Source organism: Phyllobates terribilis, unplaced genomic scaffold, assembly GCF_046119375.1.
Source record: "Phyllobates terribilis strain yellow unplaced genomic scaffold, ASM4611937v1 Scaffold_4__5_contigs__length_816908805, whole genome shotgun sequence".
Lineage (NCBI taxonomy): Eukaryota > Metazoa > Chordata > Amphibia > Anura > Dendrobatidae > Phyllobates > Phyllobates terribilis.
The window spans coordinates 617,678,072-617,703,447 of NW_027362764.1; the positions used below are offsets into that span (position 1 = coordinate 617,678,072).

At 42.8% G+C, this 25,376-nt stretch overlaps 1 protein-coding gene across 1 annotated transcript; it reads left to right on the forward strand.

Annotated features, from left to right (window-relative positions):
* The first annotated feature begins 1,973 nt into the window (after positions 1 to 1,973).
* Positions 1,974 to 16,860, forward strand: MRPL15 (mitochondrial ribosomal protein L15). Its single transcript, XM_073679300.1, has 5 exons — positions 1,974 to 2,142; positions 4,845 to 5,002; positions 12,483 to 12,648; positions 14,327 to 14,450; positions 16,340 to 16,860. The coding sequence occupies exons 1-5, from the start codon at positions 2,038 to 2,040 to the stop codon at positions 16,675 to 16,677; spliced, it is 891 nt and encodes a 296-aa protein (XP_073535401.1). The 5' UTR covers positions 1,974 to 2,037; the 3' UTR covers positions 16,678 to 16,860.
* Positions 16,861 to 25,376: the final 8,516 nt, after the last annotated feature.

Genomic DNA, 25,376 nt, shown 5'->3' on the forward strand with positions numbered 1-25,376 from the left:
TTTTTTTTATTACACTATCCCCTTCTCTCTTGTTATTCCTTGGCCTCAGTGGACCAGCGAGGTGGACACCAATGAAATATTCATCTGTGTTAGGGACAACTTATTGCTATGAGCAGTTCATTTCACATCGTACCATTATGAAGAGTTGCCAGCGCTCCAGAATTACTGACATAAACCTGGAAAAGCAGTTGCGAGTAGTAACACCTAACATCACACTCCTCATCAAAGGAAGCAGTTCCAGCCATCACCTAGGGGTGAGGTAATGAAATGTTTCAGCAAGTATAGCAGGATAAATTTTCAAGTTGATAATTTTGTATGGCCCACGAATGATGGTATAAATATGCAAAAGGTCCCTGGCAGATAAAGGTTCCCCACCCCTGGTATAAATAGGCACCAATCAATTCATGGGAACCCTGCCCCCTCATTAATGCACAGCAATTCATATTTTATTCTATTCCTCTTACTGACATGCAGTTAAAGGGATTGTCCCCTACTTTATCATTGATGATCTATCCTTGGGATAGGTTATCAATGTCTGATCAGCCGGGGTCCTACACCCGCCACCCCCGACTGATCACACATTGATGATCTATCCTGAGGATAGATCATCAATGATAAAGTAGTGGACAATCCCTTTAAGGAATCATGCAGACGACCATATTATTGGTCCGAGTGTGATCTGACAGAACATCGGATTACACTCGGACCAATGTTATGCTATGGGGTTGTGCACAAGTCCGATATTTACCTTGGACCGAGGTGGTCTGAGAAAATAATTGCAGCATGCCCAGGTTTGATCAGATATTCGGATCACACTCGGTAGTTCAAGTCAGTGAGTGCGTGAGAAAAATTGGACTGCACTTGGATGACATCTGAGTGCAGTCTGATTTCCACGGACTAACAGAACAGAGAAGATGGAGTAATTTTTTTCTCCATCTTCTCCTGATCCGAGAGAATTGGATCCCACTATGTTGCCACTGATCAGCGTGTGATTTGCATATTCGTTCTGCTTCTCTGTGATGAAATAATACGCGCTCGTGTGACCCCGGCCTAATAGAACTAACGGTTTCTCATTTAGTCCTGTATACAGTCTCCTATGAACTGATTGGTGCCGGCATCTATTTATCCCTCTATGTCGCCTTGTACCTGACAAAGAGCATGTATTTGGGTGAAGCGTCCCATATTTCATAAGATGCTGATGGAAAAAATGATTACACTAACGAAACAAACGTTTTAGTTTTCCAAATAAGATCATCCATTAAATAAAAAATTGTTGTATTTTTTTAAAATTGCATTTACAGTTCATGTTATTGTGGTTTGAAGTATAAAGATGACGTGTGACGCGGCAGCCGTCATCTAATGGGTCACGTTGTGAGCCGCAACCACCACTACTGGAAAAAAATCCAACAGGGATATATGTATAATCACAAGTACCACTTTCCCTCCGCACGTCCACGTCTCGCGAGCTGCATGTCATACGGCTGGACTTTTTTTCTTTGCACAGATCACACATGATGGATGCCGTCCCTGCGCTTTGGTGTTATTCACAGAGCCATTGACTTCATTGGGCAAACACTGCTCCTGAAGATATGTTTAGGCCACGTTCACACGTCCAGTATTTGGTCAGTATTTTACATCAGTATGTGATATTGGTGGTTGAAATAAAGGGATCCCAAAACTGGAGCCTGCTCCCTGGAACAAGCCGGCTGCACTGACCAGTGTGTGGCCGGAGAGCCCCTGAAGCCTCTCCCCTATAAACATAGGTATTCTATGTGTAATCCATGTCTCTATGCTCATAGCCTATTTGATGGACGGGTTATCAGCCATGACCGTGTGACTTTGTCCCACAATTAGAATACACATCAGCTACAGTGACTCCAGGAGAGCAGAGCGGGACGGCTGCCCTCAACAAACATGGCGGATTCGAAGTGCGTCATCTTCACGACAAAGCGGTAAAGCGTTGACGACAAACAGCCTCATTCACAGGGCAGTGCACGTCACGTGGTCCTAACCTCCCCTGTCCTTCAGCATGTAGACATGGCGGCCTCCGGCGGCAGCGGCAAGAAAGCGGGGGAGCTGCTGAAAAGCCTCCCGCGGGTGTCCCTGGCCAATCTGAGGCCAAACCCTGGGGCCAGGCAGAGGGTAAGCGGGATCCGGGTGGAAGAGGGGCGCGGCCGCCATTGTCCTGCTGCAGCTGTCACTGACACGTGTAAGCTCAGTGCTGGATCCGCCGCCATAGCGATCACCGCTGATGAGCAGAAGTATGTGAGCACATGGAGAAAGGGTCCTGGGCCTGGAGTGAGGGGCAGCGAATAAGCCTGGAATGGAAATGCCCTGTAAAGTCTGTGTGGAGTCCAGGGGGCGGAGACTAAGCCAGAGCTAAGGGCTTCTCTCCTACTTGACCCCCATTGATGGTTCCTATCTGTATGACAGCAGAGGTTTTGGGCCGTCGCGCCTTCATTGTGAATTGGGAGTGACTTCAGACGGAAATCAGACTTTAACCCCTTGGTGACCTCCGCCATACATGAGCCGAGCCCCCCTACACAGCGGATGGCGGCCCTGCTACATATCTGCACCTGAGGAGCTGCTGGAGCCAGGGGGGCTATTGAAAGCTGGGGAAAAAACATTAAAATTTATATATAACATACATACATACATACATACATACATACATACATACTAGATGGTGGCCCGATTCAAACGCATCGGGTATTCTAGAATATGTATGGGCTGACTGGGCGCAATCAGGAAAGTGGTGTTTAAATTTGGCACCAATATCGCTGATTGGTCGTGGCCGGCAGTGTTACTGAGGACCAGAGAGCGTGTTTAAATTTGGCGCCAAAATTGCTGATTGGTTGCGGCCGGCGGCCGCGACCAATCAGCAAATTGTATTGGTGAGGACCGGGGAGCGGCGCTGCCTGTGCGGGTACTTCCACTGCGAGCAGCCAGGAGATGACCGGCTGCTCGCAACAGAAGTATCCCAACCAGCGGCGCCTCTCCCCGGTCCTCCCTTCACACTTGCCGTCGGGAGATGCATGGAGGTCAGTGGCGCCGCCGATCGGGGTACTGCGGCTGCATCGCCGCTGACCTCTGTGCAGAGCGGTGTTCAAATTTGACGCCAATATCGCTGATTGGTCGCGACCAGCGAATCGTTTTACTGGGGAGCGGCGCTGCGTGTGCGGGTACTTCCGCTGCGAGCAGCCGGGAGATGAGCGGCTGCTCGCAGCAGAAGCATCCCGACCGGCGGCGCCGCTCCCCGGTCCTCCCTTCACACTTGCCGTTGGGAGATCAGCTCCGTAGCCGCTGATCTCCCGACGGTGGCCGCATGGAGGTCAGCGGCGCCGCCGGTCGGGGTAGTTCTGCTGCGAGCAGCCGGGAGATGACCGCATAGCGCCGGTCATCTCCCGGCTGCATCGCCACTGACCTCCGTGCGGCAGATGAGCCGCTAACGGCCGCCATCTTTTTCTGAAATCCCGCGTCGCTGATTGGCCGCGGCCGGACCAATCAGCGACGCGGGATTTCCTGGACAGAAAGACAGACAGACGGGATAAGACAATTATATATAATATATATATATATATATATATATATCTCTATCTATCTTAATTCCCCCCTTGAAGGAAATGGAGTTGGCAAATTGTAACGAACGATGAAATAAAGTGACGCATTGTCCTATTGCCCAAACTAATGAAACATATTTATCCCAGAAGGTGAATGTCCAAACTAAACAAAAATCAATTGCAGTGTTTCAGATGCTGCTCTCCCAAAAAAGTCCTGTAACCCAAATCCGTATCCAAACCACAGCTCGATGTGAGGGGAAAACACCCGAAGAATAACCATTACAGGTCTCAGAACATGGGGGGCACGGACCAAATATTTATTTTTTCTAGTTATGCATTTTTTTTTAATCCCCAGAATCTCTATATATGTAAATGATCCTTGTGAGTTTCATCTCCCTGTGATCTGACCTGAGGCATCTTGTCACCAGGTCGTATTTATTTATAAACGCCGCAAAAAGGAAGAAGATGGCAGAATTGTGTTATTTCACTGCAGGTGTAGTGTACTGATGATGATGATGCCACACTTCTGTCTAATTTATGGTAAAGTGAATAGTGTCTTCAAAACTACAACTCCTCCCTCAAAAAACAAGTCCTCATATGGCTATAAGGACGTAGAATAAAAAGTTATGGCTCTTGGAAGGGGGAGGATCGCAAATAAATGGAGAAAACCTGATCGTAAAGTGGATAATGGGGTTTTGCTGGACCAGAATATTGATCGTATCCTTGGGGCTGATTCAGACATACAAATCTGATGGCGTAGGGACAGTCCACCGACCAATGCAAGTCAGCGTGATGGGTCTCCTCAGACAGGAAACTTGGATTAGTGACACCACTCCAGGGCTGAAATAAAAACCGCTGGAGTGGCGCTTTAAAAACTGATCACGTCCTGATGCTATGTGTATTTCACGGACGCATTACAATTAACATCGGGAACTGTATATGTCTTTTATTAAATTGTTCACATGAAAAACAAATGCCATACTGATCTACAGACGGACAGGGGCTGCAATATGGATGACAGTACGGCTCATTTGACCCCAGGCTTAGGTCCGCTGCTCGATGAGTGCCTCAGCTGCTGCTTCTCCTCTTTCCTGCATACTGTATACATAGTGGCAGGTGTGAGGGTCTTGCTGCGATGTCCCCTTGCAGTGGATGAGACCTTGCACACCTGACACTGTGCTGTACATCAGTCTCTGCTGATGTCAGGTTTACACTTACTAGATAATATGTCCTGTTTTTCCAACTTACTCCATTGTTTCCTCGATGTCATTTTATCTGTTGTAGGAAAAAAAGCGAGGACGTGGCCGACATGGTGGAAATAGAAGCGGCAGGGGCCATAAAGGCGAGAAGCAAAGGGGTAACCGTCCACGCTTAGGATTTGAAGGAGGTCAGACACCCTTTTACCTGGTCATCCCTAAATATGGATTCAATGAGGGACACAGGTCAGTACAAACCAATTCTAGAAGTTGCCACAACTTGGCATCCTTAGCACCTGTGGACATGTATATACCTGACTGTGTCGTAGTTGGGAGAGACCGTATATTGGGTCATTCTTCAGCACTGCTCTACTGCCGCATTGTTTGGGGTTCCTCAATGTGAAGGTTCCCCGCCGGGAATGCCATGACGCTAAAGGAACTATCCTAAAGCTATAATAAGATTACAGCATAACAATTGGTATAGCTGGGATGACTTGTACATTGTTATATCTCAGACTAGACTGTAGAGTCAGTGCTCCCCTTAGGTGAGAACCCTTGAGCAATGTCGGCCCAGTTTGTCTAATATCTTTTTTTTTTTTTTTTTTTTTTTTTTTTTTTCTCCTTGCAACGAGATTTGTTATAGAATAATAAAAAAAAAAAACGTTACTTTTTAATCTCTCCCACTCTCCAATGGTCTGTTCTTACTTTCTCTGTGGTTATGTGTTACACATGCTGACTCATGGTTTATATAATAAATTGGGTACAGTAGTTCAATGCAGATTGTGGGGAATATTTTTTTCATAAGAATTTGGGAAAGTTATGAAATGTCCTATTCCTGATCTAAGGGTCTAGACTTTTAGCTGAGATGAATCTGTGCTACAGTAAGTTTATCACTTAAACATGAGCCGTGTATGAGGGAGTCAGAGCCTTGGCTTACCGACTCCACAGCCCTGATTTTTACAGTAGTTTTTCTAATATGGTTTACATTAAAAGTCCCTACCCTTCCCTCTCTATTTTAATTTTTTTTTTCTTTTTTTACCCATATCTGTTTTGATGACGCTTCCTTTGAGAATACCCAGTGCATGCTGCAATACTCAAACTGGACGTCATCAGGTGGCAGAGACTGTGGTCACTTCCACAGCTTCCGTGTCCCCCCTGAAGCGAAACCTCGCCAGTGAGGTCTGTTTTAGGGGCTGAGCTGGTCCCTGCTGTCCTGAGAAGGCAGAGTTGATCCACCGCCCAGGAAGCCAAGGTTAATTAAAAACATGTGAATACTTTATTTCTTTCATGGTTAAAATCCAAGAGATAAGGTCAACAAAATGATGGAGATTACACTCCACAGTAAAGGGGAACTTAGGGAAGCAATTAATATTTGTAACTACCAAAAAATTATTTTTTCCTCCTTCTCTCTTTGCTTTTATCTTCACACAACTATTTTCTGCAAATCTTACTCACCTGTGATGTCTGTTACTAATTGAATCAGGTATAAAGAAAGGGGTGTTTCCTCCATTGTTGAACACTCATTCATACCAAGTCTAAGAATGTTTTTACATTCGAAATGCGTCTGGTAGTTACAAATATTAATTGCTTCCCTATGTTCCCCTTTACTGTGGAGTATATTAACCTTGGCTTCCAGGGCGCTGAATCAACTCTTCCTTCTCAGCAATTATCAGAACGGCTGCAGTAGCGCTGATCACAGACCCTGGGCTGCATACAAGCAACAGAGGGTGAGCTGGTATTCTTCTTTGTCTTTTTTTTCTGCATCATGCTGTTCTGAGCATGCACCTGTGTTTAATTCTGACGTATGCTCAGTAGGAGCTCCTTTCTTACTGTGCTCTATTCTTCTCAGTGCACAGTGACAGTGCACTTCCTTGCTAACTCTAATTAGAAGTGAAGAGCCGGCAACAAAGTGCACTGCCAGTGCGCATCATAAGGAGATAGCCCGGAGAACAATCTCCTTATGATGTGCACTCTGTCGGCATGAATGAGAGTGCACTTTGACTCTGCACTGAGAAGAATAGTGCACAGTTAGGCTGTGTGCCCACTATGCGTTTTTCCTGCAGAATTTCTGCAGCGGAAACGCTTTAAAAACGCTTGGTAATACGTGCCCCATGGTCCCCAATGATAATCCGCATGTTCTATGCACGTGCTGCGGAAATTTCCGCTGTGGATTTTCAGTGTGGAAAAATCTGCAGCATGTCCATTATTTGTGCGTTTCCGCATGCGGATTTGCCTGCTCAATGCATTTGGAAAAACACATGTTAAAACTAGTGTTGAGCGATTATGTTCTGTCCGAGTACGCTCGGGCCGAGTTCCGAGTATTTATAGCTGCTCGGTGATATGGTTGAATTGCTCCCGTGTTTGACAGCTATATTGCATGGCAGGAATGTGTAAGAAATAGACATTCGTCACATGTAGTTTAACTGTCAAACAGTCGCAAATCATGCACACGGGAGCGATTCAACCATATCACCGAGCAGCTATAAATACTCGGAGCTCGGCCCGAGCATATTCAGCGAAAGGGTTAATAGTAACATAGTTAGTAAAGCCGAATAAAGACTTGCGTCCATCAAGTTCGACCTGTTAGTTCTGTAATTGCTAAAGTTGATCCAGAGGAGGGCAAAAACCCCAAATGATTTAGCCAATCTTCACCTGAGGAAAAATTCCCTCCCGACTCTGAAACCAGCAGTCAGAATAAATCCCTGTATCAACCTACTATTTTATTTTTAAGTATATGCTGAAATCTGCCTGGTATCTAGAAAAGCATCCAGTCCCCGCTTGAACTGGTGTAGTGAATCTGACATTACCGTCTCCTCACTCAGTGAATTCCATATTCTCACTGCTCTTACCGTAAAGAACCCCTTCCTATGCTGGTGCTGAAACCTTTTCTCTTCCAGTCTTAGTGAATGCCCTCTTGTTACCGTAATATCCCTCCTTTTGAACAAATCCCGGGCAAGATCTCTATACTGTCCCCTAACATATTTGTACACATTTATTATGTCCCCCCTCAACCTTCTCTTTTCCAGGCTGAATAGTCCTAGTTTTGCCAACCTCTCTGGGTATTGCAGTCCCTCCATTCCCCTTATTAATTTTGTTGCCCTCCTTTGTACCTTTTCAAGCTCATTTATATCCTTTCTATATATTGGGGCCCATAACTGAGCACAGTATTCCAAGTGTGGTCTGACCAGTGCTTTGTACAGTGGAAGAACAATGTTCTCATCCTTTGCAGCTATACCTCTTCTGATACATCCCATTACCCTGTTTGCCCTTACAGCAGCGGCCTGACTTTGGGCACTCCAATTTAGTTTGCTATCAAACAAGATGCCCAAGTCCATCTCCATCTCTGAATTCCCCAATGATTTCCCATTCAGTGAGTACTGGTGACTTCCATTTTTCCTTCCCATATGTATGACCTTACATTTCTCCTCGTTAAACCTCATTTGCCATTTAATGCTCCACCTACCCAGCTTATCCAAATCCCTCTGTAGGTCTGCACTGTCCTCTTTTGTATTAATTGTTTTACATAACTTTGTGTCATCTGCAAATATTGATATTTTACTATTTATCCCGTTGACTATGTCGTTAATAAAGATATTAAATAACATTGGGCCTAGTACAGACCCCTGTGGTACCCCACTAGTGACGCTTACCCAATCTGAGTATATTCCATTTATAACCACCCTCTGCCTTCTATCCTTTAGCCAGTTAGCTACCCACTTGCAGACATTTTTCCCCAGCCCCATCATTCTCATTTTGTATACCAACCTATTATGTGGCACGCTATCGAACGCTTTTGAGAAGTCGAGATACACGACATCCACTGGTTCCCCCTGATCTACTCGAGAGCTAACCTCCTCGTAGAAGTCAATCAGGTTTGTTTGGCAGGAGCGATTCCTCATGAATCCATGTTGGTTCGGGGTTAATAGATTATTAGCATCAAGATGCTCTGTAATTTGCCTCTTTAATGAAGCTTTCAAAAATTTTGCCCACAACGGACGTCAGACTCACCGGCCGATAGTTTCCGGCGTCACTTTTCGCTCCCTTTTTGAATATTGGCACTACAATAGCCTGTCGCCAATCAAGTGGTACAGACCCAGTCTCAACAGAGTCCTTAAATATAAGATATAACGGTCTGTCTATCACATTACTTAGTTCCCTTAGTACCCGTGGGTGTATGCCATCAGGTCCTGGTGATTTGTTTATTTTAATGTTACTGAGGCGTTTCTGTACCCCAGCTTGGGTTAGATTTGTCATACTTAGTGGAGGATTAAGTTTGTCACTTCTCATTTCTCCTGTTAGTTCTATTTCCTTTGTGAAAGTTGTCGAAAAAAAAATTATTTAATAGATTAGCTTTATCCTCATCTTTCTCTATGATTTTGCCTTCCTCACTTTTTATCGGTCCAATATTATCCGATTTAATCCTTTTACTATTTATATACGTAAAGAACAGTTTGGGATTTGATCTACTTTCCCTAGCAATACGTCTCTCTGTTTCCTCCTTCGCTATTTTTATTTGTTTTTTTGCAGGTTCTCGTTTTTGCCTTGTAACACATTAGTGCCTCCTTACTGTTTTCCTGTTTTAATCTCTTGAATGCCTCTTTTTTGCTATTTAACGCCCCTTTTACGTTCTTATTCAACCATATTGGTTTCCTCTTATTTCTGGCCCTTTTATTCCCATACGGTATATACCTCTCGCACTGAGTATTCAGAATTCTTTTGAAGGTTTCCCATTTACTATTCGTATTCCTTTGATTAAGAACTTTGTCCCAGTCAATAAGTTGAAGGCTTTCTATCAGCTGATCAAACTTCGCCCTCCTAAAGTTTAATGTTTTTGTTGTTCCCTTATTGATAACCCTACTGAAGGGCATTTTGAAGTCGATAATATTATGATCGCTATTACCTAGGTGCCCCCCTATCTGTACCTCAGTTATTCTATCAGGCCTATTAGTCAATATTAAGTCCAACACGGCCTTCCCTCTCGTTGGTTCCTGCACTAGTTGGGAGAGATAATTATCCTTAATATTTGTCAAGAACCTTTTTCCTTTCTGAGATCTACAGGTTTCTGTTTCCCAGTCAATATCCGGGTAGTTGAAATCCCCCATTACAATCACTTCATTATGTTTTGCTACTTTGTCTATTTGTCCTAATAGCAGATTCTCATTCTCCTCTGTTATATTGGGTGGCTTATAGCAGACCCCCAGTAATATTTTATTATTATTTTTAGTTCCCTCTATCTCTACCCACATGGACTCGACCCCCTCTTCTCCCTCTCCTATATCTTCCCTTAGTCTGGGTTTTAGACATGACTTTACATATAAGCAGACTCCTCCGCCTTTCCCCTGTTTCCGGTCCCTTCTAAATAAACTATAATCTAATAAATTTACCGCCCAGTCGTAGCTATCGTCTAGCCAAGTCTCTGTTATGCCTACGATGTCATACCTCTCCTCCGATATAAGCGCCTGCAGCTCATCCACCTTATTGGTCAGGCTTCTTGCGTTGGTCAGTATGCAAGATAAAACTTTGGGGTTATTTAGCATCCTATTCTTCTCTAACGATCTAACTGTACTATCCCCACCCCCCTCTCCACCCTCATTATATTCACTTCTCCCCTTCCCCCTTGCTTGCCTCACATCCCACCTATTTCCTTGGTCCCCCCCCCCCCCGTCTCTAGTTTAAAAACTCCTCCAATCTCTTAGCCATCTTCTTCCCCAGCACCGCTGCACCCTCCCCATTGAGGTGCAGCCCGTCCCTACGGTAGAGCCTGTAGCCGACCGCGAAGTCGGCCCAGTTCTCCATGAACCCAAACCCTTCTGCCTTGCACCAACTCTTTAGCCACTTATTCACCTCCCTAACTTCCCGTTGGCGCTCCTGTGTGGCTCGCGGGATTGGTAGTATTTCTGAGAAAACTACCTTGGAGGTCCTTGCCTTAAGCTTCCTACCTAGGTCACTGAAATCATTTTTAAGGACCCTGCATCTACCACTCACTTTGTCATTGGTGCCGATGTGGACCATGACCGCTGGGTCTTCGCCAGCCCCACCCAGTAACCTGTCAACCCGATCCGCGATGTGCCGGACTCGAGCGCCAGGGAGGCAGCACACCGTTCGGCAATCCCGGTCTTTGTGACAGATTGCCCTGTCTGTCCCCCCTAATAATAGTCACCCACTACCAGAACCTGTCTTGCCTGCCCTACACTCCCCCGGCGGTCAGAGGATCTGTCGTGCTCCAATAATGCCGGTTCTGAACCAGCCTTCCTATACTTCTTCCCTCTATCCCTCCTAACTGTTATCCAGCTCCCTGCCTGTTCAGCCTGCACTTCCCCTCTATGCTCCACCCCCAGTATTGACCCATTGAGTGTCTGCTCGGTGAGCAGCAAACTCCGTTCCATGTTGTCGATGCTCCTCAGTACCGCTATCTGAGCACTTAGATCCAGAATTTGGGCTTCCAAGTGCACGATATGCTCACATCTCTCTCAGCAGTATGGATCCTTGAGCGGTTGCTCACGGAATGCATACATTGCGCAAGATGTACACTGCACGGCTGCGGCCAAAATGGACGTCATTCTAAATATGGGGATACAGTCAGTATATATATACAAGTACAAAACACAATTATTTATATATAGGTGTATGGACGGGGATCAATTAGGGATGTGCAAGTGTATCAATTAGATATCGGCGGGGGATCAGTTAAGTATCAAGTATGGACGGGGGAATCAGATAAGTAGGTCAGGTGGATTCATTAAGTAAAGAGAGAATGAAATACAGTCAGCAATTCAGTCCTAAGTCCTCCCTTCCAAACTCCCTGAATCCAAAGTCACTGAAAAACAAGTCACACACTTACTTTCGTTCGCACTTACGCTCCGGACACACGCAGCTCGTTCACACTCGCAAACTAAGAGATTTAAAGAGTTGTTTTTTTTTTGTTTTTTTTTTCTTTCCTTTTCCAGCAATGTACCCTTCACCTCAATGCACTTCCAAAGGGAACATACTCGCTCAACACTACTTAGCATACATCGGAACTGACAACAGACGCACGCTCAGTAGAGCAGGGACTAGCCCAGCCACTGAAACAAACTGATGACACTTCATTTCATGGTGCGGACAGAGGCTGTAGCAGTGACCGTAGCCTCTGCCCCGTGATGATGACCAGGGCTGTGGAGTCCGTATAAAATGGACCGACTCCTAAAATATATAATAAATTGGGTACAGTAGTTCAATGCAGTTTGTGGGGAATATTTTATTCATAAGAATTTGGGAAAGTTATGAAATGCCCTATAAATGTCTGTCCTATTCCTGATCTAAGGGTCTAGACTTTTAGCTGAGATGAATCTGTGCTACAGTAAGTTTATCACTTAAACATGAGCCATGTATGAGGGAGTCGGAGTCGTGGAGTCGATGTCATGGAAATTGAGGAGTCGGAGGTTTGGCTTACCCACTCCACAGCCCTGATGGTGACATCTCTCGAGTATCTCAGCATGCTCTGGGTGTTCTCAAACAAAGCATCAAGACCGAAATGTGTATTAATAAATAAATAAAGCTTTTATATGACAGAGGGAAGGATAGGGACTTTTTAATTAAACCATATTAGAAAAGCTATTATGATATTGAAAGTATAGAGACCTTTAGAATGAAAATAAATACTAATTTCGGACCATCCCTTTAATGATGTTTTTTGAGTGCCTCTTGGCAGGTGTACTTTATTTACTTTTTTTTTTTTTTTTTTTAGTTTTCGACGCCAGTATCAGCCACTGAGTTTGAAGAAGTTACAGTACCTCATTGATCTAGGGAGGGTCGATCCTTCACAACCGATTGACCTGACCCAACTGGTGAATGGCCGAGGAGTTACCATACAGCCACTAAAGAGGGATTACGGCGTCCAGCTTGTAGAAGAGGTAAAGTGACCGCTGAAAGTGTATTTTACTTTATAAATAAATGAGTTGTAGGATCTTATATTTGGCTATAAGTGCGCATGACCCCATATATCACCAAGACTGAGAGCATCTGTGGTCTGCAGTGTCGGCCGTGAGCTGTAATCTCTGGGGTGCTGTGTGATACAAAGTCAGTTGTTGTAGTCTAAGGGGTTGTCGGATAAGATTGCCCCCTAGATGCAGCCCACCACACGTCAGCCTGCACAGTCAGCACCTGGTGGCGCTCTCCTGCAATGTCCAGGACAGGACAGTTCCCTGTGTAGCTTTGGCCCTACCCGATGATGGCTGTTCAACATGAGAAGCTACCAGTGAGGAGCTGCTGCCACCTCCTCTCGAGACACTCTGGTCCTCCAAAGACACTTTTGTTAACTTCTAAAGGCTCAGGCAATTGTTCGTCTGTACTCTTTTTGTTTAACTCCTCCTCTTCTATTAAGAGCCTTGACATTGCCACATGAGGATTTGTTTTTTTGCTGGACAAGTTGTAGTTGTTGTTGCAACTACTTATTTTTTGGGGGTTTTGTTGTTACAGTGGTCCCTGTAGGGTAAAATGTCCCGTCACCATGATTCTTCGGGTCAGTGTCATTACCGCAATAACAAACTTGCTTAGTGTTTTTTTTGTTTTTTTTTTTGGTGTGTGTTGTTGTCGTGTGTGGGTTTTTTTTTTTTTTTTTTTTTTTTTTTATTACAAAATTCAGTTTTTTTTTAAAGCGAACAAAAATAGTAAAAAAAAAACACAACAAAAAAAAACAATACATTGTACTGATCTGGAGAATCAAGTTTTATTTTTTACTGCAAATTTAATGCTATAAAAATAAAACCCAAAAATCAGTGGTGGAATTGCTATTTTTTTTTTTTTATTCCCCCCTTCACCATTTCACTGCACTTGGAATTTTTTTGCCGTTTTTCCCTTACTCTATATGGTGTCATTCAAACCTACAACCCAGCCTGAAAAAAACAAACCCTTGTACCTCTGTCAGTGCAAAAAAAATAGATAACTATTTGAAAAAGGAGAAAGAAACTGAAAACACAAAAATTGGCTGTGTCCTTAAGGAGTTAATAGTTCTTATGGTAAAGAAGCTTTGTCTCCTCTGGAGATTGAACCTGCCCCTTGTCTTTTGAGGGGATTTTACATGAAATAGCTTTTGACCGTAGGAAAACAAATACTGCCACTAGGTGGAGACATTGTATTCTGTAGATATTCTTTAGAAGGCGCAGGGAACCTTATGGTAACGTGTCATGTGCTGGTACAGAATTGCTTTGTCTGCCTGTGCACCCTCTAGACATATTTTGAGGACATCTCTGCTTTTAAGGTTTTTTTCCAGGCTTCTGATATCCTCAGGATAGATATCCATATCAGATTAGTAGGAGGTGCCGGCTGTTTTTACCTCTGGCAGCGGCCGGATGTGAAGGTCAGTGATCAGAGAGGGAGCAGGACCACTCCATACACTGTAATGTCTGTTCCCGGCTCCTGCAGATCAGTCTCCTTTCTTTTCCAGTTACTGCACATCACTAGGATGTAGTGCCGCACCCCCTTCATTTTCAGGATCAGGGGGAACACAGAAGTCCGTGATGGCCTATCCTCTTCTAATGGGCAAACTGTGCAGATCAGTTAGTGATTAATTCTCCATGTGTTATATTTCAGGGGGCTAACTTGTTCAGCGTTAAGATAAACATTGAAGTCCAGTGGGCATCAGAGCTGGCAATTGCAGCTATAGAAAAGAATGGGGGTTTTATAACAACTGGATTTTATGATCCGCGAAGCCTTGGTAAGTAGATCATATATTGGCTTTCTCTCTTCCCCCTTTTTAAATCCTAGTTAAGTTTTAAGATGCTTCGTCACTGTTACTTACAACATTTAAGAATATCCACTTGGTATCAATTTATTTAAAGGGAACCTGTCATCTGCTCCTTGCTGCCCAACTGATCCATGGCGCCTGCTGACGGTATGATCCAGAGCCTGTCTGCACGACTGCAACCACATATATTTTTCTCTGACATGCTACGGCTTTCCACCACTAGAAATTGACAGTTCTCTCGTAGTAAGAAAGCTATCAATCAAGAGTGGGAAAAGTCAGCCATGGGTAGAGCTGGACCAGTCTCCTCTCTGGCTACAGATCTTTATATTTTATTCTGAAATGCTGGAGCATTTAGAGAAAAACATACATGGCTGCAGTCATTCAGCCGGGCTGTGGTTCATGCTGCCAGCGGTTCGGTCAGCATGAATCAGGTGACAGGTTCCCTTTCAGTGGAGTTTGTCCACGGTAATTAAAAAGCTGCACAGTGGTATCACTACAGCTAAAATAATTGCCTATGTATTGGCCTCTTTCATTCCCCTTCTTTACATTGGCTGCAGTAGCTCCGGCCTGTACACCCAAAATGTGGTCTTGTCCTGTCCAGGCCAGTGATTTGCTGCAGTGGTCACAGGCTGTACTAACTGCAGCAAATGGAAATTTGTCCACTACGGTTTTTTATATATTTAAAAATGGGCATGTGTCGGTATTAAAACAAAAAAAAATAACTTCTCCCCTCCCAGATCACCATTATTGCACGGCACCACTGCCTCTGTCTGGTGTTCTGTCCGTCTCCTGACTTCCTCATCTGACCGCTGTGCCCATTGATCGGATGCAGGTCTCATTGCTTTCTGAACTGAAAGCGAGATTGTTTATTCTGTCTCAGATGGTGTGTGAAGGCTGCAACAAATTAGCGGCGGCCCCACGCCATAAGAGGAAGGCAGGAGGCCGACAAGAACATGAGCAGCAGTGCTGGTGGAACATACGGGGTTTGGTTGGTGAGTATTCTTATACCCATGGGCATATATATTCTTTCATTTATTTACTTGCGTATATATCACCATCGATTCTACAGTGCCTTACACATCATCATTTTCCCCATCGGGGCTCACAATCTACATTCCCTATCAGTATGTCTTTGCAGAGTGGGAGGAAACCCACACAAACACGGGGAGAACATACAAACTCCTTGCAGGTGTTGTCCTTGGTGGGATTTGAACCCAGGACCCCAGCGCTGCAAGGCTGCAGTAATACCCACTGAGCCATATTTTAGCTGTATGATAGTTTTTTATTCAGTTCTGAGAACTCCCTTGTAATTGAATAGTCTTCCTTTATTTGGAAATTGTAACTACTGTAATTTTATGGTTATATCTGTAATTTATTACACAATTCTCCACTGCAGGGATGTTGAACGCTGATGTGTAGTTGTGAAGTCAGTAGTTTCACAGTGTGACTTGTCTTTCTTACATGTCTGTATTATACATTATTGGATGCACCGTGTTCTCCCATAGAAGCAGTGCCAGTGGAGAATATCTGTGTGATGAGGAGACCACCTCCATATAATTATGTATTATTTTTTATAAAATACTCACCCAATGGTAATGAAACCCCCCACATGTGAGTATATGGAGGAGGGATAGTGGTTTCGGCTGTCTGGTGCCTGCCCCGATATCTGCACACTGTGGCTATGATTGCTGACGTGTAGCTGCACAGCCGATCCAGCCTCGCAGTGCAAGGGTCTTTAAGTTGACTTCTACCAAACCCCCCCCATAGTTTAAGCTGTGATGATGCCGCTCCCCAGTGATCCCTATCCCAGATTATTGCAATTTTACTGTAATATTTTTTCCCCCATTTTCTATTTCTAGAGGTTCTGTGTAAACCAATCCCGTTTTTTATGCGCGGAAAGCCAATTCCCAAACGGATGCTCCCGCCAGAAGACTTGGTAAAATATTATACTGCTGCAGAAAATCGTGGCTACTTGGCAGATCCAACTGAAGTGGTTGAGGCAAGGAAACATCTCGCTAAGAAATATGGCTACATCCTCCCTGACATTACCAAGGATGAACTGTGTGAAATGCTAGGTACACGGAAGGACCCCCGTCAGATCTTTTTTGGCCTGGCTCCTGGCTGGGTGGTGAACATGAAGGAAAAGAAGATCTTGAAACCCACAGATGAGCGCTTACTCACCTACTACAGCTCTTAGGCATTCTATGATATTGGGCCACAATGACAGACTTGGCCTCTAATAGAGGCGACGAGCACTGGAGTTATAGAGTGGTGCGCATGTCCATAGCAGACAGTTATCACTCTTACATTTCTTTTTTTACATTGTGAATACAATATTTCAATTAAATAGTTTGGAGCCTTATGGGTTCCACTAAAATAACAGACTCTTGTATGATGTTTTCTACAGTTTCTCTAAAATGAAATGTTTTGCTCTTTGTGTCCTTTTACTTATACTTTTCTGCATTTAATTATATATAAATGTATAATACAAATATACACACGTACTACATGGGTGGGGGACACGAGGCGAGTGCAGCGGGAGGTAAGTATAGTGTCTATATATTATAATGATTATATATACTTGCCTCCTGGCTCTGTGGTTCGAGCATTGAGTGTTTTAACTATATCCGTATCCGTCTACAACCTTTTCTCCTGACCGGTTTAATGTGGATATTTTTTTTTATTTTCAGTATGTGATTTGTTGAACTCAGTTTGTGTACAAGCTATCCGTTCTGTTTTTTTAGTGCAGCTGAAATGGAGTCATCAAAATGTAGATATGTGTATTTTTCCCATTGTTATGCACAGCATGTTTGGTTTTTTTTCAGCGTTTTTTATGCAAACTTTCAGCGGCGTTTTACAGTACCAGCAAAGTCTGAGATTCCAGAAATCTCATGCACACATCATGGTTTTCTTTTTTTGTTCAGGATTTTGTGCTTTACATGTTTTTTTGCAAAATAGAGCATGTCACTTCTTTTTAGCGTTTTTACGCCCATTTGAAGTAATGGGTGGTGAAAAACACTGAAAAAATGCAGGTGTCAAGTTTTCAGTGGTGTGTGTGTTTTTTTTTTTTTTTTTTTTTTTTTTTTTTTTTTTTTTTTTTGTGCCTAAACCACTATTTTTTTTTTTTTTTCACTGAACTTTATGTACATGCATAGCAGAGACAAAAGGACAGGTGGAAAAAAAAAAGCAAGATAACAGCAACAAAAATCATGAACTGCCTCCTGGCAAGAGATCAGGCTTTGCTGCACAAAATGAACACTAGAAAAACCACCATGATGTATGAACATAGCCTTAGAGCATGCACAGAATGGTTTTGAATAGCTTTATGTCCGATCCCTTACTGGTAAGGGTATGATTACACTGGGCGGGGGATGGAAGGGGAGTTGCTGGTTGGTTGAGTGGTGGTGATGGGGGGAGGTGGGGAGGCCTATCTGCGAATCTGTGGACTACTGGTGTTTGACTGCTCTCTATCATTATCTTTATTGTTAAAAAATGGGGGTAAAAGTTAATTTATTTCTTTGAATATTAGAGGTCTGAAGGATGATTCAAAAAGGCATGCAATTTTTGAATATGTAAAGAAGGTTAATCTGGCAATTATAGGGTTACAAGAGATTCTGTTGGTTTGATGCCCAGGTCCTGGATTGGGTCAGCTTGCATTCTCTGTATACAAATTACTCCAGAGGTTAGTATTATAATGCGGAAAAGCATTCCCTTTAAATGTATACGTCCAGGGATGATGAGGGGAGGTTTGTAGGTGCTCGTTGTTTAATCTCTCATTGTGAATGTGCCATCATCGTAGTATAAGTTCCCCCTTCTTGCTCGAATGTTCCACTCAGGAAAATTTTAACCCTGCTGTACTGTTCGGGTCTATTGGACCCGAGAAAGTTTGTGAAGCCACAGATTATTTATTATGAGGATCTGCAAATCGTGGTTAGACAAGTTTGTTTATGGATAGGTGTTATTATGAGTGTTTGTTTATTATTATTTTAGCTCTTTCTGTATGAAATAATGATTGTTGCATATGTACTGTTCGGGTCAATATGACCTGATAGTGTTTTATACAGATCTCCTGCAGTATTTTTAGACAAACTATTTATAATATCATTGTGAATTATTTATTGCATCTACTATTATTTATAGATTTCTGTAGTTCCTGCTGGTCCGTCCACTCGATACATTTACAAGTTACTGCAGACGGGTGGGCTTTGAGTACAGTTCTTGCAGGTCTGTTTCGCTGTAGTACGAAAGCTCTTATTGTTGCTACACTTGTTAATGTTTGCTGCCATTTTATTATTGTTTATCTATATAGTGCTATTTTATTCCTCAACGCTGATTTTATCCCATGAAAGTCGTGAGTGTCTATCATTTAGAAAGTTGTATAAAAATGTGTTGCGAAGACGTCCATTGAGTGAAGCTGAATTGTAAAAGCTTGCCAACGCCTCAGCTTCTGAAGAAGATATCCAACTGAAGAAAGTGTCCAAAAATGAGGGCCACATTACTGGCGGGGAAAGTGATTACGAGAATTCTGAAGTTGAATCTGATGAGGCGTGATACCCAGACAACTAGTCCGAGGAAAGTAATTCACTCTAAAAACAAAAACGTAATTTGGAACATGCAGCCTTCTGTCCACGAAGGAAAATTGTCCTCTGCTACCATCAGATAATTCTCTAATAAATAGCCACTATTTGAGAAGTTTGGAATAAATGGATAGAGAATCTTCCAAAATGATACAAAACTGGTGAAAATGTCACTGTGGATGAACAACCTGTGATATTCTGAGGTAGGTGCTCGTTCACACAATATATACAGAGTAAGCCAGCAAAGTACGGCATCAAGATATGGACACTGTGACAGCAGCAGTTCATACACTAAAAAGCCTAAAAAGGAAAGATGCAGCATTTGTCCATCTTCATGTGATAAAACAAAGATTACATGTTGTAGTAAATATTCATGTAAAACACATGAGAGATTTCTATGCTGAATGTAAGAATCCCTGAATATAGCAATAAGTGAACCTGTACAAATACAACCTTTTTCTAAAGCAAACTGAAGTTCTCATTTATTTTTTCTTAATTTTTTTACCAACCATCTTCAGATACAGTTAAATAATGCAACTGGTATTCAAATAATTTTGACATTTAGCTTCTGTAAGTGTATTAATAGACTTAACTAGGTCGGGTCATATTGACCCGAACAGTAAAAGTGTATAGTTAATTCGAACAGAACTACAGGGTTAGTGAAACTAGTGCAAGGGCCAGATATCCATTTACTATTCATGGGAGATTTCAAGATTTGCTGCTCTTCTTGTAGCCTTCACCTTTCTTGCATAGAGACATTTTTTTGATTGCTGTTGTTGCTGCTAAGGGCACCACAACCAGTCATTGGGTTTAGGGGGCAATCACTTTTTTACACAGTGCCCTGTAGGTTTAGATTATTTTTCCTTAATAAAGGATGCATTTTGTGGTTACTTGTCATCTTTATCTAATATTTAAATTAGTTTTGTGATCTGAAACATTTAAGTGTGGCAAACATGCAGAAGAATAAGAAGTCAGGAAGGGGGGAAACACTTTAACACCACTGTATGACTGTGTGAACACGTCCTTAGCCTTGTGCCTCACCTTCTGTCTGTGTGCAACACATTCTGTTGGTTTGGGTTACACTCTGTGTATAATTGAAGGTGGAGTTAAGGGCACTCGGGGTCAGCTGACATTGGGGGCGCCATTGCATAATTTTAGGGTGCCAATCTCTGTGGTCAAGTTAGAGATTTACCTAGTCTGGATAGGAACCTCTGGTTTGCATCTCCCCTGGTTTGTTTGTTGGGCGAGTGTTTGGGCTCAGTCATACAATCTGGACTCCTGTATTGATTATTGTTGGACTTATGACAGTATATAGTAATATCTCTTTCAACTAATCTGTAAGAAATGCTTAATAAAAACACTTTGATTTAAAAAAAAAAAAAATTTGTGTGAGCAAAGAAATTAAACCATAGATGTCCATAAATTATGTGTAATAAAGAGAAATGTCAGAGGGAAAAAGTATTGAGTATGTGAAGAAAGAGTAGTGCAAAAAGACATCGAAAGTTATGATACCTGCTGAAATCTATCAGTAATTAAAAAGCGATCCCGCCACTCAGTGAAAAATAATATCAACTGGTGGCCTATAAAAAGGTGTTTCATTACCAAGGTGCCAAACAAGAAATATCTCATGATGGGTAAAAACAGTGAGCTGGCTCAAGAACTCAGCAACCTCATTGTTGCAAAACATACGGATGGGATTGACAGAAGAATTTCTAAACTACTGAAGGCTCCAGTGCGATCTGTTGGGGCCATAATCTGGAAGTCTAAAGAACATAATATCATCACAAACTGGCCATGACCAAGTGGCTTCAGCGGAATGAAAAGAATTATCAGAAGAATTGTCCAAGAGCCAAGGACCACCTGTGGAGAGCTACAGAAAGACCTGGAATCAGCAGGTGCAACTATTTCAACCATGGCCTGTATGCTCGCTCACCACACAAGACTATATTGCTGAGCAAAAAGCATGTTAAAGCACGTTTAAAAATTGCTCAACAACAATTAGACAAGCCTGTGAAATACTGGTATATAAAAGATTCTTACAAAAATTATTAAAAATAGAATTAGGATGGAAGCACAATACAAAATACTTATAAATTGAGGAAGCTTTAATGTTACATACAGACTAAAAACAATTACCTCTACCTGACAGGTAATTTTGGGGGTTATTGGAACTTCTTTAGATATTGAGTTCATGTATGCAAGTGAGGGTTTGGACCGGTGCCATGCATAAAGCAACCCCAATAAATATCAACAATTAATAATGCACAACTAATTGTATACAATTGAATACACTGACGTGCAACTCAATGAGGACCTAAATAATAGTTTAAAGGTGTCTAAACTGCATAAAGCTAGTCCAGATACCCAAAAATATAGAGTATATACCACAGCAATTTATCATACAACCTGTAAATATATAGGCGTAAGAAACCAAGGAACAGAGCTGAGGCATGCTACTCTGAATTATTTTTCCAAGAATTAAAACATTGGCCCCTGATTCATAGAGATCAGCATTATTCCCGCCAGTCTTGATGAACAGGCGTGCTGAAGTCAGAGGCGCTTATTCATTAAGAGGCCTTGCACCTCTTAATGAGTCAGGAGCGTCCGTCAAGTGCCGTATTCTTCTTAAAGGGTTATCTGGAACAATTTCATTTTTTTTTTTATGGGCCTAAGAACATACAAGCGTGTAGTTGCTAACTCTCTGTGCCAGCTCAGAATGATCATGAATCCTGCAGTATGTGATTTTGCGGCTTCCAGTGACTTCAAGTCAACAGAGCAGCTGTTTCTCTTCCATTCTCCTGTGTTAACAGGAAGTTATTGCCGATGTCATGCTGATTGACCTCTGCATAGATATGGGGAGCCGGCAGCCAATCAGCATGACGTTGGCAGTCACGCCCCTTCGACAGAGCAGCCTGGAAGAGGAAGAGCTGCTCTTTTAATGTGAAGCTGTATAATCAGCATTAACAGCAGCTTGTGAACGCTCTGAGTCAGCTCCGGGTAGAACAGGCAGATAGTTAGCAATTACCTGCCTGACAGTTCTTAGGCCCATAAGAAAAAAATTAAAATAGTCCTGGATAACCCCTTTCATGGATCAGAATCGTCTCGCAAGTGCCATGCATCTTGCCACTGTCATCGCCACATAATGTGAGACGTTGTGCCTGTTCCAAATTAAATTGTAAAATTCAAATACTTGCACGGAAGAACCACGTTTGATACATTTGAGCATCAGGGCAGATCTGGGTTTTATTACACAATAGGTCACTTATATAGGTTATTAATAGTCATAGATGGTAACAATATAATTGGCTCAACTTATCTCTACATATGTGCTGACGTTAGCATGCATACATCTCATTGGCTAAAAGTAATTGTCTACACCCAGCTTTTTAGATTCCTAGGAATCGCTCACTTTCTAGTTTCGGTTTCTTCCTTATGTTTTCTCTAAGTCTTTAGACAAAGACATTCCTGAGGGACCCCTTATCTCACACACACAGACTCAAAAGGCCCCGTTACACTTAGCGACGCTGCAACGATCCCGACAACGATACGACCTGTCAGGGATCGTTGCTGTGTCGCTATGTGGTCGCTGGTGAGCTGTCAAACAGGCAGGCTCACCAACGATCAGGGGAGCAGCGACATTGTGGAAAGAATCTTTCCACGATGTCCTGCTCCTGGTTACGAGCCTTCTGAAGCAGGAGCAGGCTGGTAACTATGGTAAACATCGGGTTACTAGGGGCACACGCGCTCCTAGTAACCCGTTTATCATGGTTACAACTCTGCTACAGTGAGCGGGAGGTTACCGCTCACTTTAGCAGGCTCGTAACCATGATAAACAACGGGTTACTAGGAGCGCGTGTGCCCCTAGTAACCCGATGTTTACCATAGTTACCAGCCTGATCGCTGCTCCCGCTGGTCACACACAGCGATGTGTGCTGACCAGCAGGAGAGCAACCACCAAAAAATGGTCCAGGACACTTTGCAGCGATCAGCGACCTCACAGCAGGGGCCTGATCGTTGCAAAGTGTCACACATAGCGATATCGCTTGTGAGGTCGCTGTTGCGTAACCAAAACCGTGACACAGCAGCGATCTCGCTAGCGATCTCGCTATGTGAGACGGGGGCTAAGCTCCATTCTGGTAAGCAGAAGATACACGTACAAAAATCAAAATGGAGTCAGGATAGATAAAGTAACTCCTGCTCTCACACCACAAATCTTACTCCACTCATGAAGTTGACGAGCGGGTTGCCACGCCCCTGTCCCACCCCAGCGCTGCCCATTTTGTCAGAGCTGGGTGAAAATGGCATGAGAACACCAAAAGTTGCAAAATTTTAGCGTAGCCTTGCGTTGCACCAAAATGTTACTACCAAAATTCTGTCGTAAAAGATTTGATGAATCAAGCCCATAATGCGCAGGCAAACTTCAATAAGTAAACATATACACTACACTTAATTAACATTTTTGTCACAAAAACACTTCGACATGGGTGTCTGCAAGGTTTGATTTATCTCCTCTCACTCAATCCAGCACTCAACCTTTGTTCTAGGCTATAAAGTGAGCATAAATCACAGCCAAACATAGACTACACACTCCGGATCCACAACACGCAGCCACCACTCAACAAACGCACGGGGTGATGAGTCCCCGAAATATATGCTACTGTCAGACAATGAAAAAAGGCCACACACTCTCTGAAAGGCCATGTATTCTTTAGAGCATAAAAGGACTAGACTTATTAAAGTTTTTATAGAGATTGCCCATTACTTTTTCATTGATGACCTATCCTTAGGATAAGTCATCAATTTCTGATCTGTCGGGGTCCAACACCCGGCCCCCCCGCCAAACAGCTGCTCTAGGTGTCGGCGGCTGCGGGCCGGAACTGCTCGATTGTGACCTATTTATTTGAATAGGAAGCGGATGTGTAGTACCCTGCTGCGGCCACTATCAGAAAACGGAGCAGCTCTGCAATTGAGCAGTTCTTACCGGTGGCCCTCCGACACAGAGAGTAGCTAATCGGTGGGGGTGTCGAGTGTCGGATCCCAACCAGACACTAATGACCTAACCAAAGGATAGGTCATCGATGAAAAAGTTGTAGACAACTTCTTTAAGCTTTAAAATAAAAATAAAATGCTACAAGAAAAGATCTAAAAAGATAAAACAACACACATAAATACAAAAACAGTTTTACATTCCTGACCCTGGGCTCGTGTTTCCAGGACGGTCTACATTGGAATATTAAAATTGCTGTGTTGTAATTGGACTGTGGGCTAATTAGGGGGCAAGTACCTTGCATATTAAACCTTTCGCCTCTCTCACCCCCTCTCCATACAGTACATGGGAAATATTCTGTTTGGTTACAGACCATCTGCTAACTCTTTGAAGCTCAGAGTCATGGAGCTGAGGTGTCATGGTTGACATCTCTGTATTTCAGGGAAAGCCCCCTTTGTTCTGAGTTCCTGTATTCAAAATACCTAGAGGTTATGTCTTTTGATGCAGATACATTCCTGTGGATGGCAGATTGAAACCAATGTAGCTTTACTGCTATACATTTCCCTTACCATTATATGTTTCCTTTACAATTTTGTTAATCAAAAAGTTTGAGCCATCCCATTGCGACAAGGTGTATCCAGTCAGGATGGCCCCTAACGCTAGTAAGGCTACGTTCCCATGATTAGTATTTGGTGAGTTTTTGATATTGCAGATTTTCGGCAGCACTTCTGCACACATTAGGTAAATTGGGTAACGTGTTCTTTTCGTTGTGTTGTTAGTGCTTTTTTTTTACATGTGTTTTTATCGCATGTTTTGTCTCTTTTTGGTATCTCCTAGTTTAAATAAAGCTGCTTTGTTTTTCACACTTCCTGGTATTTGGCTTTGATAAAACTTTATTGATACAGTCATGTGCAGATTACATCCGTTTTTTGCCCATTTATGCAGCGGAAACACACCAAAAACCTATATATGCGTTTTTTACTGAGGATTTTCTTAATCTGAAAAGAACTTGACATATTAAAGGTTTAAAACACAAAACACGCACCGCAGGTCAGTTTACACTGCGTAAACTGAAGCACAGAGGTTGTGAGATTTCTATATATCTCATCCACTTTGCTGGAACTGAGACACGGTGTATTTGAAAAATTGGAAATTTGGCAAAAATGTTGAAAATTTATCAATTTTCAAAATTTCAGTTTTCATGCCTTTAAATCAAAGAGAGATGTCACACAAAATAGTTAATAAATAACATTTCCCACATGTCTACTTTACATCAGCACAATTATGGAACCAACATTTTTTTTCTTAGGAAGTTATAATGGTTAAAAGTTG

Excerpts from the sequence above, each read along its gene's own strand:
- MRPL15 (XM_073679300.1), top strand. The coding sequence starts at position 2,038 with ATGGCGGCCTCCGGCGGCAGCGGCAAGAAAGCGGGGGAGCTGCTGAAA. Across the intron at positions 12,649-14,326 it reads GCGTCCAGCTTGTAGAAGAG|GGGGCTAACTTGTTCAGCGT; the intron begins GTAAAGTGACCG and ends GTTATATTTCAG. Across the intron at positions 14,451-16,339 it reads TTATGATCCGCGAAGCCTTG|AGGTTCTGTGTAAACCAATC; the intron begins GTAAGTAGATCA and ends TTCTATTTCTAG.